The sequence below is a fragment of the Pseudorasbora parva genome, chromosome 16, assembly GCF_024679245.1.
Source record: "Pseudorasbora parva isolate DD20220531a chromosome 16, ASM2467924v1, whole genome shotgun sequence".
Taxonomy (NCBI): Eukaryota; Metazoa; Chordata; class Actinopteri; order Cypriniformes; family Gobionidae; genus Pseudorasbora; species Pseudorasbora parva.
Window position 1 is genome coordinate 3,541,216 of NC_090187.1, and position 20,259 is coordinate 3,561,474.

The following is a 20,259-nucleotide window of genomic DNA, read 5'->3' on the forward strand; positions in this document are numbered from 1 at the left end:
GCTAGTGCAATGAGCAGTTAGCTTGCAAAAAAAGATAAAAAGGTAACACTTTAGAATAATAGTCATTAGTTAACATTAACGTATAAACTAACATGAGCAGTTCATTTGTTCCTGTATTTATTCATCTATGTTAAAGGAAGTTAATACAATTACAGCTGTTCATGGTTTGTTCATGTTAGTTCACAGTGCATTAACTAATGTTAACATGATTTTAATAATGCTTTAGTAAATGTTGAAATTAACATTAAAAAAGATAAATCATTGCTTTAAAAGTGCATTTTTTATTATTGGTTCATGTTAACTAATGAAGTTAACTAAAGTCAACTAATGACCATTATTTTAAAGTGTAACCAAAAAAAGAAAAAAAAGGCCACAAATGATTTATTTTTTATGTTGCACCCCTACAGCCTAAATTTGTTTTATAACCACTTCCCTATTCAGACATCGATGCCCAAATTACACTGACACACAGAAAGACCAATGACACAAGTAAATACGCATTCTCACATTTCCATCCATTACAGTGTGTGTGTGTGTGTGTGTGTGTGTGTGTGTGTGTGTGTGTGTGGTCCTGTAAACCCTACGTTGTGAGGACAAAATGTCCCAACTAGGAAAACAACTTATAAATCATACAGAATTTATTTTGAAAATGTAAAAATGCAGAATGTTTTCTGTGATGGGTAGGTTTAGGGGTTGGGTTAGTGTAAGGGGATATAATATACAGTTTGCACAATATAAAAAAAACAGTATGTCTTCAAAAAGTCCCCCTAAAACATGAAAACACAACGTGTGTGTGTGTTTGTGTGTGTGTGTGTGTGTGTGTGTGTGTGTGTGTGTGTGTGTGTGTGTGTGTGTGTGTGTGTGTGCACTTTAAACACACACACACACACACACACACACACACACACACACACACACACACACACACACACACACACACACACACACACACACACACACACACACACACACACACACACTTGGCCACGCTGACAGCTGTGTTATGCAGCTCTGGCACCTCTGGCTTACATTGTACGTAATTTGACAACTGGACATTTGAATTTAGGAGAAACTGCAGAGTGTGTGTCTACACACATCGATAATTTTGTGTAGAGGCACCTTCCAGTGTGTGTGTGTGTGTGTGTGCTAAGCCTGTATCTCTGTATATAGATGTGTGTGTTTGGAGGAGAGTGCTGTCTCTGATGAGGGGCACGTCCTCGTGGGCCAAGGCCCATTTTTTCTGGGTTAAAATAAACAGACGACTGGCGGGGGTCTGGGGGTTATGGGAAAGAAGGAAACAGTGATGCTAATCAGTCCTGCACACACTTCCCCCAACTGTAAAACAAAACGAGAGAGAGAGAGAGAGAGAGAGAGAGAGAGAGAGAGAGAGAGAGAGAGAGAGAGAGAGAGAGAGAGAGAGAGAGAGAGAGAGAGAGAGAGAGAGATGTAATTTTAGCTGTAAGTGCGCATGAGTGAAAATTTCAGACTACAGCTCCACTTAGCAAGGTCAAGTGTTGAAACTAACATCAGTTCCTCTCCAAATCATTTTATTTCTTCATTATGATTTTCGCAAAGCTGATCCATGTAACATTATGTTACAAAATCAAATGTATCAGCAACAGTTACACAAGCAGAACACTCAACATTTGCATAATTAAAGGGATAGCTCACACAAAAATGGACATGTTGTCATAGACTCATCCTCCAGTTGTGTTATGTGTGGAACATAAAGGATCTTAATGTAAAGCATAATGTTTTAGCGTGTGTTTTCTGTACAAAGTTTGTGGATGGGTAGTTATTTATGCCTTAAAAATACATCATAAAAGTACCACATTACTTGTATGAGGAACAGCCAAGATCTCATTGTGGTTGTATTTTCAGCAAGAGCAAATATTGCCGGCCGGGTGTCAGTGACATCAAACCTTGTGTGCCATTTTTAGAAATAAGAGCTCAAGTGAATATTTTGGGTGAATAAAATCTTGCATTTTTTATTAAATCTGCTTTCATTGTATGGGATACAACAGTTCATGCATACTGTCTAAGATCTCATTTTGTGAAACAAGTCATTCAGATGTGGAATAACATGAGAGTGGATTCATGAATAGAGTATTTTAAAGGATTCATTAGATTCCTGCAGTGTATGATGGATTCAGCCCGACAGCAGCCTCTGACCTCTCAGATCAATGGACGGAGGAGCGGCAGCACTGCGGCCTGCTGTCAGTGTGTGTGTGTGTGTGTGTGTGTAAAAGAGAGAAAGACCGGGGGGCAAAGACTCATAGAGAGGGGAGGAGGAGACAGGGCGAGATGGAGGGATGTAATTTAATTTGCCACACAATGGGGTGAATAGCAGACACGTGGTGGAGCTAATGGAGGAGAGAGATGTCCTTTTTAGCAGTGCTAATTGATAAGAAAGAGCTCAGCCTTTGTTCAACCAGTCGCCCATCGGTAAACCCCCATCTGCTTTCCAGGGTCCTCGTTAACTATTCTCCAAACACACACACACACACACACACACACACACACACACACACACACACACACACACACACACACACACACACACACACACACACACACACAAGTAATACACAAAGACAAGTGTGTCTGTCACTTTTATGTGTGTGTGTGTGTGTGTGTGTGTAGAAGTGTGAATGCTACATTGTTTAGTGATCAGTATCACTGTGAGAAAGTCAAAAGCAATTCCCTAATGTTGCTTTATTATATATCGCAGTATTACAGTATATATGGGGCAAAATGTGTCACATGGGACGGCCTTACAATTTCTAAGATATATACCAATCATATATTTCTTTGTGAATAATTTATCCGATTTTTACATTTATCTGTGCCGTCACTTGAGAGTTAATCTTTAAAAAACACGAATCATTTGATACACTGATATATGTAATACTTAACAAAAGTCAATATAATTTTTAATTTATTTTAATTTTTAAAAACAAAAAATGAATTAAAGCTAAAATGATTTGTTTATGGACTCTATTATACATTTAGTAATGTTATTTATTTTGTTTATAATAAATTACTCTTTATTTTTTTTTATACGTTTTAAACAAAATTCACTCAAAAAAAAAACAATTAAGAAACAATTTTCACTCAGAAATTGCTAGTAATTTTTCAAAGAATTGGCAAGTAACACATTGAATAAAACGTGAAAGTTTGAGGTAGAAAAACTAAAAATGTATCCAAAAAATTCTGTGTTGTTTCAACTTATGTTTAGGTCAAATATGGACACAATTTTTACATTTTGTTTTAAAACCAACTGTTGGGTTTGTCCATATTTGAAACAAACTTGTTTTGCTAAATTTTAATTGTTTTATTTACAATTTTGATGAACAAACAAACAAACAAATAAATATATAAATGGATGAATAAATAAATAAATAAATAAATAAATAAATAAATAAATAAATAAATAAATAAATAAATAAATAATAAATAAATAAATAAATAAATAAATAAATAAATAAATAAATAAATAAATAAATAAATAAATATTACTAATAATAACAGTGTGTTATATAATCTGAACAATTAAACTTAGTTCTTTGCCATAGATAATGTACATAATATTATGTAATATGATTTTTGGTTTGTGTCCAACAAGTTCCACATATAAAGAGAAAATAATCCATTAATCAAGCCAGTACCTCTCATTTTTAATGTATTTAATATACTAAATTTTTTCAATTTTTTTTTCCAATTTTTTTTTTTTTTTTACATTTTGCATTTTCAGAAAAAAAAGCTATACCGTAATACTATGACCGATACAAATGATCCCTAGCATGAATTCTATTTTCGTGTCACGCATAAGCTCTTCCTGTTAGCATCCATGGCTTGTTTGTTGATCGGAGCCATTACACCGACGCTCTGCTGCTCGACTCTCACCCTGATCTGAAGCATCATAACTGTCGAAACCATGACAACAGCACTGTGGAGATCAGAGAAGCTGTGTCTGCACTGAGGTCTTCCACCAGAGAGGGGGTCTGCATGATTGAAGCTTAATGAAGTCCTTAACACAGCCTGACTCTTTCCTCAGGGTACATTCCCATAGAACTATGAAGAGTTCTGAGGCAAAGCACATGCTTCCCGTAAGTGTGACGGGCCAGAGAGCCAGAGCGAGAGCAGTTTTTCCCTTTGCTGTATCCTGGAGACTGCTTGTTTTGGGGAGTCAACAACTTAAGATGTAACTTGCGATCCAAGTTGGAGAATGAATGAATTTAAATTTTGTGAATAAAAAAACCAAGACTCCCTTGTGTTCATGCAGAATGTCTCATAATTCCAGAAGCTTTGGCTACCATTCGAAAGAGTGATAATACGTTTAAGAGATTTTTTTTAACCTGATTTAACCCATACAAATATATATATTATTATTATTATTATTATTATTATTATTATTATTATTATTATTATTATTATTATTATTATTATTATTATTGGTAGATTCATGTATTAAGGTTGAATCTGTGATGCTACATTTTTTGATTTGACTAAAACCAGTTAATTTACAATTCCCCTACAGTATAATATAGTATAATATAGTCAATCATATAATATCATACAATATAGTCGGTAAAACTACAATTGTAACATTTACAGTATACTGGTCAAAAGTTTGGAATATGTTGTTTGAAATTATGATTTATGTTCACCAAGGCTTCTTACAAATACATCAAAAAAAAATCACATTTATTCAAAATTTAAGATTAGAAGAATGGTTATGCAAAAAAAAAAAAAAAAAAAAAAAAAAAAAAAAAAAATCCCCATATTTTACTCACCCTCACCCTCGCGATTGCGTGATATAAAGTAACAGTTCTGACTTTACTTCGCCATCATAATTGTGGCTTTATGTCACGCAATTGCGAGTTTATATCTCAGAATTCAAACTTCCAATTGTGTATTATTTAGTGGTGGACATGGGATTCCATACCTTCAAGCTGTCCTAGTTGTATATGACTTTCTTCTTTCAGCCGAACACAATCAGATTTATATTAAATAATATCCTGACTCTTCCAAAGCTTTGGCAATGGCACTGAATAGTGTCTGAGATTTTGAAGCCCCAAAAAAGTGCATCCATTCATCATAAAAGTAACCCATACGACTCCAATGGGTTAATAAATGCCTTCTGAAACGAAGTGGTGGGATTTTGTGAGACAAATATCCATATTTAAAACTTCCACCAATGGCCGTACACGCGCGTTCACGAGAGAGTTGAGTTCTGACGGAAGGTGACCCCGCGCTGACCATAAGCCTTCTCTTATATCGAAATCCTACTCATCTTTTCTTGAAAACTACTCGTTTTAGGGTGAATGCCATTTTGTTTTGCTCTATCCTCCTAATTCTTCGTTCATCAGTTCTAACCTAAGGTTATGATACACCTACGTCATGCCTACGGCCAGTGATTATTGTTTATAAAGTCTAAAAATTAATTTTTCTTACAAAAACCCATGATTATCCCAACTCTGATTATGTTTGTCTGAAATAAGAATGTCATATACAACAAGGATGGCTTGAGAGTGAGTAAATTATGGGATACTTTTTTGATTTTTGGGTGAACTAACCCTTTAATAGATTAAAAAAGAAAAAGAAAAACCAATGCACTATAAAACATTATATGTTCAATAAGTTATGACAAAATGTGTTTTTACATTGTTTTAACTCATCAAAATAAGTTAAGAAATGTTAAACTTTTTAAATAAGTTATACAAGGTGCAACTCTCTTTTTTTAAAGTCCGTTTAGCATAATCTAAGTTGAAATAACTTAAACATCCAAGTTGACTGTACTTAAAAATTTCAGGCTGAGGCTTTTTTTAAAGTGTGACATTCAATCAGACGTGATACAGTCAAGTCAAAAAGAGATTATTAAACTGTATCAAAATAGCCATGACTGACTGCAGGCCGGGAGTATAAGGAGAAAAAGGGCCACTCAGCAACCTCTGGCTCTGATATTAGTCAGCAACCCCATTAGTCTTAATGGCCGCCTCTGGGCGCAAGGGAGCCTGGTCTATCCTTTTAAAACTACATGTAAGGAGCTCATTAAGACTTAAAACAAAGCGGAGGAGTGAAAGGGGGTCGAGCAGACGAGTGAATGAGTGAGTGACAGAAGGGGGAGAGACGTGCGAGATCCCCTCCTTCCATTAAGATTCCCTCCCCCTTCCAGCTCTCATTGACGGGTTCATGCGACCACAGAAGCCCCATAAAGGCTCAGCCATTTCCATAATCGCTCATATCTGTCGGATGAAACACTATCCAGACAGCTTAATGGACACTCTGTAGAATCCCTGTTTCAAAATCCATACCTAATCAATAACGCTGGCTCCCCGGCCTCTCAGCAGCACTTGCAGATGTGCACCATCGTACTCGCAGCCTAGTATTGACCTGGCTAATAGGGTTACTCTGAATACAGAGACCTGAGCCGCTCTCATTTCTTACATCAGGTTTCCATCGCTGAAGCTTTTTGTGGAAAATCCGGTAGGTCAGAATTAGTTTTACGGAAACGCAACAATCGGTGATGACGTGGCTAAGTGTTCTAGGCAGCCGTTCCCACAGTTGTCAAAACCGTTGGGCTCCACTTAGGAAACGAGGGGATCGGCACATGAAAATTGGCAATCTGTTCCTATGGCGACTAATTAAGTTAGAGCAGTCACAGGCCCTCATCTCTCCGCCTCCATTCACCTCCTTTTAGACACGAGTCAATCTTTCTTCAAATCCATAAGTAGGGTGATCTGATTTATTAAATTGAATTTCAACTGTTCACAACATGAGTCAAAACCAACCAGATAGACATTCATTGAGGTTTGTTAAAGTGCACCAGTCATGCTTATTTTGTGTAGTAGTGGTGTTTGTGTTTGTGAACGATCTGTAAAGTTACAAAGCCCATTTCAAAAGAAGTTTATTCCTCCAAGAGAAAGCATTAGACCTAGGGAAGTGAGTGTAATGGACTTGGCCAATAAGAGCAGTGCGTGTAAACCTCACTCCCCTGGCCTAAAGAGGTACGTTGTTGTTGGCGCATGCCTCCCATGCCGGCGACCCCAGTTTGAGACCCGCTCGGAGCAGATGGAGAAGGACCGGTTACATATACACTGTATGATGTTTACAGCTGCTCATGAAGTATTGGGAGCTGAAACCTACCAGCTTTGGTAAGGGGCATTGCGGACTGGGTCACCTGACCAAACAGAGCAGAAAGGCAAGCTTTAAAAAGACAGGAATTAAAACAGTGTTTTCAGATAGAGGGCGAAAGAGTGGACTTTTTTTTAAAAATAAACTTTGAACTTTAAAGTTGGGGTAAGTGCTATCTGGTAACCGTCGTTGATATTTCAAATCACCAAAACAAACACACCCCTACCCCCAAAAGGGTCTCGGCCCTATTTTGATAGCGCCGCCTCACACATACGTAACCCAGAGGCATCAGCGGCTACGGCAGAATCTCTGTGTATCTAATCCAGGTCGAATATTAAATGAAAAAGTCATCCCTTCTATCAGAAAAACACAAAACTCGATAGTACACGAGCAAGACAGTCCAACTAACAAACATATTACAATTATGACAAGATTAGAGTTACAGCAATCACAAAAACACACACAAACCGTTCTCATGAACAACTCGATAGTACACAAGCATACAGTCCAGCTAATGACATATTACAATTATGACAAGATTAGAGTCATAGCGATCACAAAATCACAAACTGTTCTCATGAACAACTCTATAGAACAAAAGCACACAGGCCAGCTAACGACATATCACAATTATGACTGGATAAGGTTTTATAGATCATGAAAAGAGTAAGCAAACATATATTAGGAGTACAGTATCTTACTTGTCGGAGACATTGTGTGAGCTGATGCTTGAAGCGCACAGTGATGAGATTTAGACGCTCCAAACGGTGTGGAAATGAACTGTCTTTATCATCGCTGAAGTGAGACACAATACGATCGCAAATGGACTAAAAAGTGAACATGACACACGACATAGTCAAGCAGCATATATTAGACTAGTTGTCGGCTAATGTCCGTCATGTGTGACTCGTGTGTTTTGAATAATGACGTGCACTGAGCGAGAGCGAGCGCTCTTCTCACCATCAATAGTAGACACGCCCCTCACCTGCTGATTGGCTACAAGTTTGTTATTCCACTCGGCCCGTGTCCTTTTTCTAAAACGGTTTTGAAATAACACTTATCCCACCTTTAAAGGAGGACTTATGAAAAAATCACTTTGTCAGCCCCGACATCGCAAAAAATAGAAACCGTTTCTAAAATAGAATCATCCCTTTTCGCTGTCGTGGCTGGTTAGGACAAAAACTCTAATTATCATAGAAAATATACTTTTTATTGCGTGTTGCGTCACATGATAAGACGTGTAATATACATATGTGATTTCTTTACTTGCTGTTTGCCTTCACAGACATAACTTTGTTTGACATAACCTTGTGCGTATTTGATAGGTTAAATGCAATAAGACGTGAAAGAGAACTTTATTTTAATACTCACACGGCTTCCCTTCTGACAGCCAGCTTTCTGTGTGCGTGCTTCGGGTGTGTGTGCTCAGAAAACCATATATCTGATGTTTACACTGATATGGCTTTAAAACGCATGCAGATAATAAACGTTCATGAAGATAAAGAACTGCAGTGTCACGTGAGCGTCACCGCGATATGAGATCATCAAAACCACACAGATGTGCTCTTCTGGATAGTGGGCGGAGCAGGAACTAATTTGCATTTAAAGATGCATGCATGAAAACAGCATGTTTTTCAATGATCTGTGGGGTATTTTGAGCTGAAACTGACACATTCTAGGGAAACCTAATACTTAGTTTACATCTTGTAAAAAGGGACATGATAGGTCCCCTTCAAATCATGTCAATGTATTCTAGCAGACCTCAAAAATAATAAATGAGCATTATATATGATTTTTTTTATTTTTTTTTATTAGAAATGCAGGTCTCTAAAAGTTGGCAACAATTCAAATCTAGCACTGTGGGTGTGGCGAGACGATCCTCTGTAAAACCCTGCTTGGGATTTTTACTGATCTAGTCAAGGTGGGCAGGAAATACGCTGAGGCGTTTATGAGGGCTGGGTCGAAGTTATGAGAGCACTCGTTACTTTCAGATCATTCGCAGACTATTAGCCAGACAAGAGACATATCTTTTTATCCTCTTTTGTTCCTTGTATGATTCCACCGCTCCAGTGAGAGTTCAACTGAGCATAGCATCAGCCATTCAAAATGACAAATGAGATACTAAAACACGAGCCAGCGCGGATTACACTGTTTATCTGTGTTTTTAAATAGACTGAATAGTTTTCTTGTCCTTGGCAGCCTTTCCTTGAGAGAGTGAGGTGTGTGGCATTCATCATTTGGAGGTCAGCATGTCTTGGCTTTTGCGTAAAATCTCCAAAGAACAGCACATGCGAGTCCATGGATGTGTGAGAACTATTGTGGTGATATGACACTTTCAGCAGTAAATTGCATCAGTTGGAGTTAGGCAACTGTTTTCATTAAGATGAAGAAATTGCTCAAGCTATTCACACAGATAATGGACAAGATGTGATCTCTCTTTTTTTTTTTTGTGAAACTCTCTTTGCCAATATCAGCTTCTCTGTGTGTAACAGTAAGTGATGTGAAGTTCCCATTGCTATTTAAGTGGCAATTGTGCCCAAGAAATGACCAGAAATGACGTGTCCAGATCAGATGTAATCACAGTTTTGTGGTACACAAATGCAACACACCATCTCATTGGCGGAGCTTCACTTTAGTGCACAAAGAAAGGATGGGGATGCAAAAGCCACATTTTTTAAATGTGAAAAGTGTTTACACAGATTAAAAAAGAAAAAAAAAAAAGCTCAGTGCTGGCATAATTGTAGCCTACTCAACCTCATGTAGCTATCAGAAGTGCTGAGTGGAGTCTTGTGTGCAGCCAATAGAAAACAAGATGTGTTCTGATTGTAATGCCTATGTTCATCACCTTTTACCAAATATATTATACTCTTTAATCTATAAAATGTTAGTCTATTTGCGTAGGTCTATTTGCTAATTAAAACTATATTGCTAATTATTAGTCCATTGATCTCACAGCTGATCAGTCTATTTAGTTAAAGCTTTGACATGAAGAGCCGTAGCGGCGCGTGCGTCGCGTCCAGGGAGAGACAGACAGCAGAACAGAGTAGAGTGTAATTGAATTGATTTGAATCAGCGAGTAACGCCGCCCCCTTTACGCGGGGATCAGCCTCTTCCGCGCCGCACACAGAACCGCCCTGACCGGGGTAGCTAACAGAGGGAGGGAATGAAAGACTGATTGAGATAGAACGGAGAAAGAGAGAGGGAGGAAGAGAGACACTTCAATTCTTCAGAGATCGGATCTTGTTAAGGGAAAACCTGTGTAATTTCTAAGAAACTCCCGGCACATAGACGGACTTTGGAGGACGCGTTTGGGACTAAAGCATACAAACAGACTTTGTACACTGAATGCGTGACCATGACGGCAGCTGTCGATATTAAGCCGTTAACTATAATAAAATCTGAAAAAGTAGATGGTAAGTAGCCTTCGTCTTCTCATCGTTATCGTTTTGATTAGATAATAGGCCACTAAACGCGTCTTCGTCACTTGTCCAGTCAGTTATGAATAACTTTTGGGCACGCTGATGTCTTGTCTTTGTGAAATGCATTGGAATCGAGATACATTTGTGAATTGATGTCAAACAGAACATTTCCGACACTCGTTGCAACGCAAAATGTTTTTTTTTTTCTGATCTGGAAGTGATATACAGGTATAACAGCCTGCGTGTGGCGCTCCAGATGTGCCAGTCATTGATTTATTGATATACAAATAGTCTTTATTATGTAATATGAACCACATTTATCCCTGATTTTTTTTTAACAGAGAAGTGAGCAGATGTAGTGTACTCTTTGGATAGTCTAATTTGAACCAATTAAGTGAAATATGTTTTATATGTGGTCACAACGGTGGGGGGAAATATTGCTCAATTGGACCCAATGAAAAGTTGCATAGAATAGAGACTAACATAATTTTGTACTCAGGCAGTTGTAGGAACAAGGTATTGATGATGCAATTTTTTTTTTTTTTTAACTTTTGTTACATTTACTCTTTTTATTTTATTTCATTTTTTTAGTGTGAATGAAATTTATTCAGAATGGGTTTTTTTCCCCCCAATAGCCCCAAATGTGACCACCGATCATGAGGTGGCAAATATATATTATTCATGCACTTCTAAAATGTATAGTAATCAAATATGTTAATTAAATAGTAGGTGTATTATGACATGCTTTACATGATGTTTTCTTTTATGGATTTGTCTAATTGGAGTTAACAGCTTTGGTCATGTGACTACTTACACCGGTCTTGTAAACATGAGCTTATGAAATTCTAAATTTCATAAATCTTCACTTTTATAGTTGACAAATCTGTAAATGACACAAATGTTAGGTTAAATACTGTGATGCAGTTATATTCAGAACACATTTTGCCTTTTCATTATCATTTGAGCAGCTATATTGATCATTTTCAAAACTGGAATTTTTTTTTTTTTTTTTTTTTTTTTTTTTTTTTTTTTCTACATTGCAAGAATAAAAGCAACATATTAATTTAGCAGATACTGTACATGAGTCTGACACCAGGCATATGTTGACTGTCACACATGGCCTCTCATGACATGACACACTTTACCACTTCACATAGTCATGTTTCATTTCATGCTGGTCCAGCATGATTCAATTTGACCTAAGAGCGATTATTTTAATGTCAAGCTGACTTTCAGAACATTGCACACATTTCAGAATAATGTGCTCATGCATTTAGTGTAACATCATTATTTGGTCATTTGCTGAGCCTTGGGCTTTCTTTTCTTTTTATGATAATATGCACATCCTTGTTACTGAGTGATTTTTAAAGTGTTCTTTCTTCGTATTTTGATGTGAGTCTGCTTGTGCTATCTCACGCATGCTTGTCATGGCAGGGAAATTCCCTCTTGGCTAAAGAGTGGTCAGTGTCAACTGAATGAAGTTTGTCATGATGCTGCTTCACTGTCCATTCATACCACATCCATTAACCCCCACCGCTGCTGACCCAGCCTGGCTCAGGAGGGGCCGCATGCCTGACCAGGGTGAAGGAAGGGAGGGAGGAATAGAGAGGGAGGGAAGATGCCATGCTGGTTAAGTAGTCAGCAGTCTCACACTCCCTCTCTGTACTTCTGAGGACTGGAATAAAGCGACAAGTATGCAAGTGGGATGCTAGTGTTAGCACATGCCTTGGCCCAATGTACTTTTACTCTTTAAGAACATGACCCTCTTCTTTGGCCCGGAAGGGCAGGGTGAGTTCAGTGGCCGCTAGTTTCCCTGCGATAAAATGCTGACTGGCTTCGACCACAGCTGGTGGCTATACATGCAGAATTCTGACTCCCTGCTTCTCACACACACTCACTCACACACACAGCACCAGCTGTTAATACATCATGGAAAAAGGCATTCACCTTTGCAAGCATGTCAGAACGAAAGCTAAAACATAATGACTCTAGTGCAATGTGATATGATTCATTACCACAATTGCATATTCTTGCATGCAGACGGGCCGGCTCTCTTTTCACACACGGTTGCACAGTTTACATTTACAAATGCGCTGGCACATGAATGTGCAAACACTCACCAACACACAAGCACAAGCTTTCTCCTCGCATGGAAAAACAGTTGTGTGCTGTTAAAAAAAGTGCTGATACTTGCAGCGGGGGTTGCCAAAATATCGTGCTATCTTGCAAAACAATTTCTCAAGACAAGCTCCCTCGAGTTCAGTCAACCGTGAGTGTTCAGGCCAGGGTGAACGCAGCTCACTGGCAAAGACCGTAAAATCCACACAAGACATGTTTACTGCTAGTCTGCTTCTTTAGTCTTTTGGAAGAATGGATTTGTGCACCTTGTGGGTCTCATGTTCAGCACAAAGCGCCCGTAGGAGTGTACAGCTCTGGCAGACTGGCACAAATAGTTTCTAGCATGGACGCGTCATTAATGTGGAGATGCCGTAGACATTAAGCACCTGATCCCGGTTTGTATTGGGTCTTAAATCAAGACAAGCAAGCTGTGTCTTGAAGACAACGGCTAGTACAAAAACAAGACGGCCTCCCTCTGCCCCCATTTGCTTTTTGACTCTGTTTATACAAATGTGATGAATGGTTGAATTCAATCAAGAGTCACACAAAAGTTGTTTAGAGTTCAGTCAAGATTATCTGATTTACCCGGAGACATGTAGTGCATGAAGAGACAATGGGTCCTACACAAGGGCAGAACTGCCTTGATAAACACACTTGCATTCATTAATTGAATTGCTAAAATAAGACTGCATATGGAGCACAAACCGATCTACAGGAACCCTGGAAGCAAAAGTGTTTACGTGAAATATTGACCGCGCAAGCTAACGCCATTCACAAGTATGAATCATGTGTTGTGGCACAGTACAGATGTTAGAACGGGCCTTCTGGTCAAAGATAAACCCATGTAACATCTGCTACTAAAATGGCTAATGCTTTTCCAACCCAGCCAGTTTTGCTGTGCCAGAAGTCTTCAGCTTCAGCTGAGAGCTCTGCTTTGAAAGGGGCGTAGTCAAAATGCTTGATAATGGGGTCACTCCTTTCATCTCTGCCCAAAAACTACATAGCACAGTGAAATGAGTCAGTGACAACATGAGACACACATTGTCTTCCCTTTCTTCTTCTTTCTCAATTTTACCCTGCGTCCGTCTCAAGGTTCAGTGAGTGACAGGAATGTCTGAGGATTGGGTGGGCTGCCTATTGCCTGTTTTTATCTGATTAAGACACTACAGTCTCTCATCCCAAAGCTCTGCTAGGCCTGCTTGCACATCCTTGCGTTAGATACCAACATGCTGGGAACTAGTGCAAAAGCACTATCCCAGTGTTTTTAGCTTTTCTAGATTGTGTCTGAATATGGCTTGGAGTTACATAAGAGATACGTTTCTGTAATGTCAGCCTCTTCGTAATTTTGCCCAGGCCTAAGCATGCCTTGCTTGCCTGACAGCTGTGCAAATACAGACCTGGGCAATCAAGGTTAGTCTGATGTGGGTCCCTGGATGTGGGCCAAACAAATGACTCGGCCTGAATGCAATTTTTATAGTTTGTTGAACAGTGTACGAGTCACTTCGAAAAGATTCTACTAACGTAACGTGCAAAAGGTCTTAGAGCTAACTGGATTCACATTTGACACTCAGAATTGATTCATCAGACTCAAGCCTTGAGGCTAGGATGAAACACTGTTAGATCAGAAAGTCTTGCCTACTGTTTGTGAATGACTCCCCCTTCACAGAATGTCCACTGGTTAAATGACTCCCCTGTCAGAAATTCTTTCTGGTGAACACAAGTTTTTATTGTTGCCTTTAAAGTGCAGTCATCAAAGGGTGAAGGGAGGTCCTTTATTCGTTCACGTTATTGGCACAAGGTAACAGCACATACACAATCTTTATGAATCCTTACGTGCGTCAGAATGACTGAACGATACGTCAGGGCCATTTCAACGTAGCGTACTTGCGAAAGCCGTCCTGACCCACTTCACTGGGTTTCAGTTTGAAGTCTTCCCAACAGTTATCTCTGGCCCACTTCTCTGAACTTCAAAAGACCAAAACAAAAGCAAAAGACACAGCATGTCCCAGAGCAGGGAAGAAATAACAACCACAGTGTATTTTTTCCAACATTTTACAGCACCCATTTTCTCCCCTGTGTTCCATGTCTCTCTTTTTTCCCCTTGCATTTGTCTCTCTACCGTCTGTGGGCCACATGGGCTCTCGCCTCGTCTCCTTGGCCCCTGATGTGGCGTCTGCCTAGTGCTGTCTTCTCATCCCCGCCGCGTGCTACAGGCTAATTACTGAGTCACAGCCCCTGCTGAGCTGACTCCAGCACCCACCCTTCCTCCCATAAGACATTAGCCCTTCCCAGTCCCTCTGACGCTCTCTGGTGGGCTCCAGACCGCCTCCTGGGTGGTGGGAGGCCCTTGAGGTGAGTAAGCCAGTCGGACCGGTGCCTGTCTTTCCATGCCACTCTTGTTTTTTTGTTGTGGCTGTTTTGCAGATGTCTACCGAGTACAACGGAGAGACACAGAGGGTGGCGTTGGGTCTGGTTTTGAGATCACAGCGGCATCCTGACTGGTTCTGGCTACATGTCTCACAGTTTAGGGAGACAGGGGAAGACCTGTTCCCAGATTCCTCTCTCCCATCAGTGTATGCTCTTTCACCAAGTCACCTGTTTTAGGGCTCAGTAGTCAGAGCTGGTTTTGCAATCATCCTACTTTTGTCTCACCTCTTTGAACACGTTTCCTACCTTAGAGGCACATTGACGGAATGCTTCTGGCTACCAGTCCGGTTGCACATGGGATCTTAAGCTGTTCTCTGAGGTCCAGGTGTTTGGCTGTAGCTAGGTTTACAGTCTCCCTCACTTTGTGAGTGCTACTTGATGTACAGCTGAATAGAATGCACATGATCCTTGGCAGTCACAAGAGCCGCCACAGCTGGGACTCTTTCTCGCTCAACCTTCTCCCCGCTATCTACATATTTCTGACAGAGAGGCTCTGCTCGGGCGATTTAGGGATGAGGCGGTTAAAGGCGTTCTGTGTAGGTGTCTGGACCGGATCCAAGAGGCAGTCATAATGAGGGCTAGTCTTTGACTTTGTTCACTTACACCAGTTGGACTTGTGAGATTCGACAGTTTGCCCATTTCCCTTAAAAAAACCAAACTATTTCTGACACAGTTAGGACTGCAGAGACTTAATTTGGCATGTGATGCTGCTTTTTACTGCTTCTGCTTACTGACACATTTGAAGTGGACTCTAATAACCATATATTTTACTGAAATGATGCATGACATTATTCACTTTGATGCATTAATACACCATTGTGTTCTGCACTTTGCTGTGTATTTTAGAACATTGCATCTTCTTTTCCAGCCTTCCATTTTGGGCTTGTGAATTATTTTCATTGCTTCAGCTGTGGTACTTTACACGACTTACAGTTAATTGTGTAATTGGTCCATTTAGAACTGAACTCAAAGGCACATTGGTTTTTAGGTCACAAATACAGAACAAACTCGCACAAAAATCCCATCCACATTAGTGATTGTAAAACAAGGCAGGAATGTGTGGCGCGATACATAAAAACAATGTGGTCTTTGGGGAATTCATTTACAGAGAATGCATCTGTTGGCGATTGGCTGGATCCACAATAGCAAAAACCATTAGCCATTAGCTTGCTAATTGCATACAGAGCTTTCCTTCCTTCAGTTCCCTGGTACTGAAAGCTGCTTGCTCATAAACTTAGCTCAGGCATGACAGGCCTCTCTTAAATGAATTCACTTTGATCAGAAATGCTTTTGGATATATTTATATCCAGTGCTGGAAATGTCTTTTTTTTTTTTTCACAAAGTGCTGCAATTTCAGGTACACTTGGGGGAGGTTATTGGAGTTTTCTAGGAAGAATGTTGCTGAAAGTAAACTGTTTGTCAAGGTCATCATTTGTTTGTTCAGAAGTCTAAACAGTATGATTCACTGATCTATGTGCACTTCAGAGGTGTTCACTCCTCCAATGCAGTTATGCTCTTTTAGTTTGCATGTTGCAAACCGCCTCTGCTTTACTCTGCAGTATGCATAGTAGTATCACTATCTCTGTAATGCATCGCATACCAATTGCGGACAGTTCAAAAAGCTGATAAGAGCTAGGTTGTGGTAGTGCAGATAGTTATGGTTTGTCAGCAGCAGATCTGGTTATAGTGGCACCATTTCAACCCTACCAGACTCAACAATTAATTGTACTAAGCAACAACTTGTTGAAGAATGCCCATTTTAAAGTGGTTCCTGTTGAATGCTCACTGTGTGACCCACTGATGGTGACTGTGTGTGTGTGTGTCTGTGAGCGGGCGAGACCATCTAGTGAACCCAGGGCACCCACTGGCTGGGTCTCTAAGAATAGCCACAGTGTTTCAGGGCGGGAAAGCCCCCAGTGGATGACCTCGGCAGGGTAGAGAGGCTCTGCGCTGCCTTTGGGAGCTTGATCATGGGCCGCTGCTATTCCTGTCTCGGCCCGGCCCGGTCTGCATGCTTTCAGATGGAAATCTAAACAGTGGGCAGAACAAGCACTTCTCTCACTGGATCCCCCACCCTTGACCGTGCCTTGTTCAGAACAGACCTGCTGTGTGAATGGCCGTCCTTCATGTGCGCCGGGGTTAACAGTCTCACTGTCAAGCGCTCTTTGAAAGATAATGTGAGAGATAAAGAACTGAAGGTGTTTTATGGGCCACCCTGACACCCTGCTGAGACACAAAGTTGTCAAAGGGCAGAACCTGACTTTTTTAGGGTTTAATTTTTTTTGTTATACACCCATTTTAGACTGAACTGGCATATGCAACTCTGAATTCAAACAAAAAGAAAGAAACGAGTGTGGTAAAATATGCTAATTTGACATAGACACAAATACACAAAGAACAAAACAACGCTCAGAAGCTTAAATACCGCCCAGTTCCTATCATGAGCTATTTGGTTTTTATTAAACACCCACTTGCTGTCTTTCACATATTCTTTGAAGTGTGTCTCATTTTAGAACGAACCATTAACACTATCATCAGTGTGTGATCTGTTAGGCTGTAGATCGACCCTGGCTAAATGTGTGCAAGTCATTAAATCAAGGAATATACTATGGAAAACACTGAATGGACTGGATGGGCGGGATCCAGTGGTCATGCCAACGGTGATGTCATCCCTTTGGGGACTCCATTCATGTTGCCTTGGATGCTCTCACATTACAGATAAGTGAATCATCCGACCCCACCCCACCCCACCCAACTCCACGAGACCACCAGGGCCTCATGACCATAATCACAATTTCACAGCCCTCTACTAATGCACAGAGCTGAAACAGATGGACTTGTATGCGAACACACCTGCACTTTTTCTGTAAGTTATGAAGGTTTACAGGCCCAAGATTTGTTGGTCGGTTCAGTAGTTTATTTGATCAGTGATTTACTGACATAAACTATGAGAACGAGATGCTTTTGACTTTCAATAAAGTGTATTACGTCACTTTGTAGGCCAATGGCAGTTAGCATTGCATTATCTGGATTCTAGAGTATCGCTTAGAACAAGCTCTGTGATCAACACAAGTTTATGATATTACACGCTTCGTCCATTAAGATAATGGATAAAAAGCCTAAGTGCAGTTGCCAGAAGTAAAAAGCTAAAGGAAGGTCCCACAGTTTGAACGTCACCATCACCTAAGCTTCCGACAACTCTTTCAGCTTTTATCTCAAAACATTTTCCCAGGGTGTTTACATTTTTGAGCATAACGAGGCTGCAAAACGGGCCTGACCTTACCTTTTCGCCGTGATGACATTTAATATCATTGGCAGCCACTTGTTAGCAACTGCCTTTTTCAAGACACGTAACCACTTAAAAAAATGCACTAGTTGGGTATACTCATATTTTGTATGTCTTAGAATAAAACGTGAAAGTGTCTTGAGCTTGAGTTCACCACAGACCTTATTTCAGCCATTTAACCAAAATCCCATTCAACAATTTTATTGACTTCAGGATGATGGAATCGGAAGTGCTAACTTGCTTTAGCGGTTTTCCTATAAAGCTATCCCATACCTGCATCACTCTATGTATGCAAAAGTGGACAGAGTTTGATTGTAGTCTCAGCTTGCTTTTGCTAGTGTGTTTATGCTGTGTGATGACTGTCAATGATAATTTGAGTTCACAGAATATATCTTCCAGCTCCCTCTGTGCTAACTGCATTCAGATAAGATCTGTTGATGGAAAGCATAAAGATTTTAAGTTTTTATTTGTAAACTGCTCGCTATCCTTTTTTTCGGATGTCCTTGCAGATACATGGTTTTGGCCAGGTGACTTTTTTTATTTTTGTTTTAAAGCAAGTGTAATTCAAATGAAAGATACAGATTATTTATACACTAACAAAAATATAAACCCTTGATTTAATTTTCATAGCATGCTCAAACCCTCCTGTGTATATTTTAACACACAGCTTGTAAGAGCCATCATTTGGCTTTTTTTTTTGTCAGATCACCAGGCAACTTTTTTTTCACTGTTCTCAGGGCACGTTGCATTTGTCACTAATGAAAAAACCTGTAATTCATTAAGCTGCTGTGTCATATGTTGTCCAAGTAAAACCTGTTTCCTTTATTTTTTCTGGCAGTTCTGGCCTTCTATCACCTAATGTGAAAATGGGCCTCTTCTCTAGTGAATGAATCCTCTGACGTCCAGCTGGCTCTAATGCACAATTAAACACTGTAAATGGAGACTGCAGCATCTCGCTCTAATCGAATCACACAAGAGCACTACATTGTTTTTCTCCATTTAGACACTCTGCATAATGTATCACTCCAAATCCTTCCCCGTTCAAGTCAACCGGGGTAGCAGATCGGGAGAGGGAATGAGGTTAGGAGGGACAGCTGTTGTGCATTCCTGGCTGGGTCATGTCGTGATGTGGATCGACAACAGCGAGTGTAAACCCATACGGCGCCCAGGGCTGGCAGTTTAAAAACCGCGCGGAGATGCCAGAACATCTGGGTGTCAGTAGAAAAGCAGTCGCAGACAGCGAAAAAAAAGACACAAAGTGTTCGCTTTCCACAGTCTGGACTGTGTGTTTAGCTCCCAGACAAATTCACTGAGGCTGAGTCACAGTCGGACGTTTTTTGACGGCCACCAGTAATAGAATAATCACCCCTCACCGTACATACAGCATATCTTTGATCGCATTACGGTCCTTTCGTCGGAGTCGTCGCTTGGCTCGGTGGCATTCTTTAGACCCTCGGGGGGTTTTCTAGTCCCTTTCTTTCTCTCAAACTGCCACCCCGGCAGTCCTAATTGGATCAGTGGAAGTCATCGGGTACTGTTTAACTCATCAAAGCCCTCTCTGTATCCTGCTGGGTGCCCACGAGCAGAGAGGGCGAGCTTCCCAACACTGCAGTGTCTGTTCCACACCCTGCAGCCTGCTGTGACATCATCACCCCTCTGCCACGACCTCTCACCCCTAACTATTGACCCCTGCCGACACAGGCCCCCTCTGTCTCTGTCTCTGGCTGGAGATGGAGATGGAGATGGGACAGCTTGCTGAGCGGAAGGGATTGTGGGAAGGTGATCACCGATGTAGAATCTGACCCGTGGCACACTCTGTTTGTTAGCAGATCATCCGTGGCTCTGAGAGGCAGTCTAGGAGGTCAGGTTGGT

General features: G+C 40.4%; 1 protein-coding gene across 6 annotated transcripts in view; it reads left to right on the plus strand.

Annotated features, from left to right (window-relative positions):
* The window catches only part of ets1 (v-ets avian erythroblastosis virus E26 oncogene homolog 1), a 57,804-nt gene that overhangs the window by 21,446 nt on the left and 16,099 nt on the right, over positions 1 to 20,259 (plus strand). The window contains exon 1 of one of the 6 annotated variants that reach the window (XM_067419146.1): positions 10,259 to 10,550. The exons of 4 other annotated variants lie outside the window; for them this stretch is intronic. In XM_067419146.1, coding sequence (XP_067275247.1) covers positions 10,493 to 10,550 — 58 coding nt within the window. In that variant the 5' untranslated portion in view covers positions 10,259 to 10,492. Of the gene's footprint in view, positions 1 to 10,258; positions 10,551 to 20,259 lie in introns of those variants that run through there. One more of the 6 variants, XM_067419147.1, reaches the window with a different exon arrangement.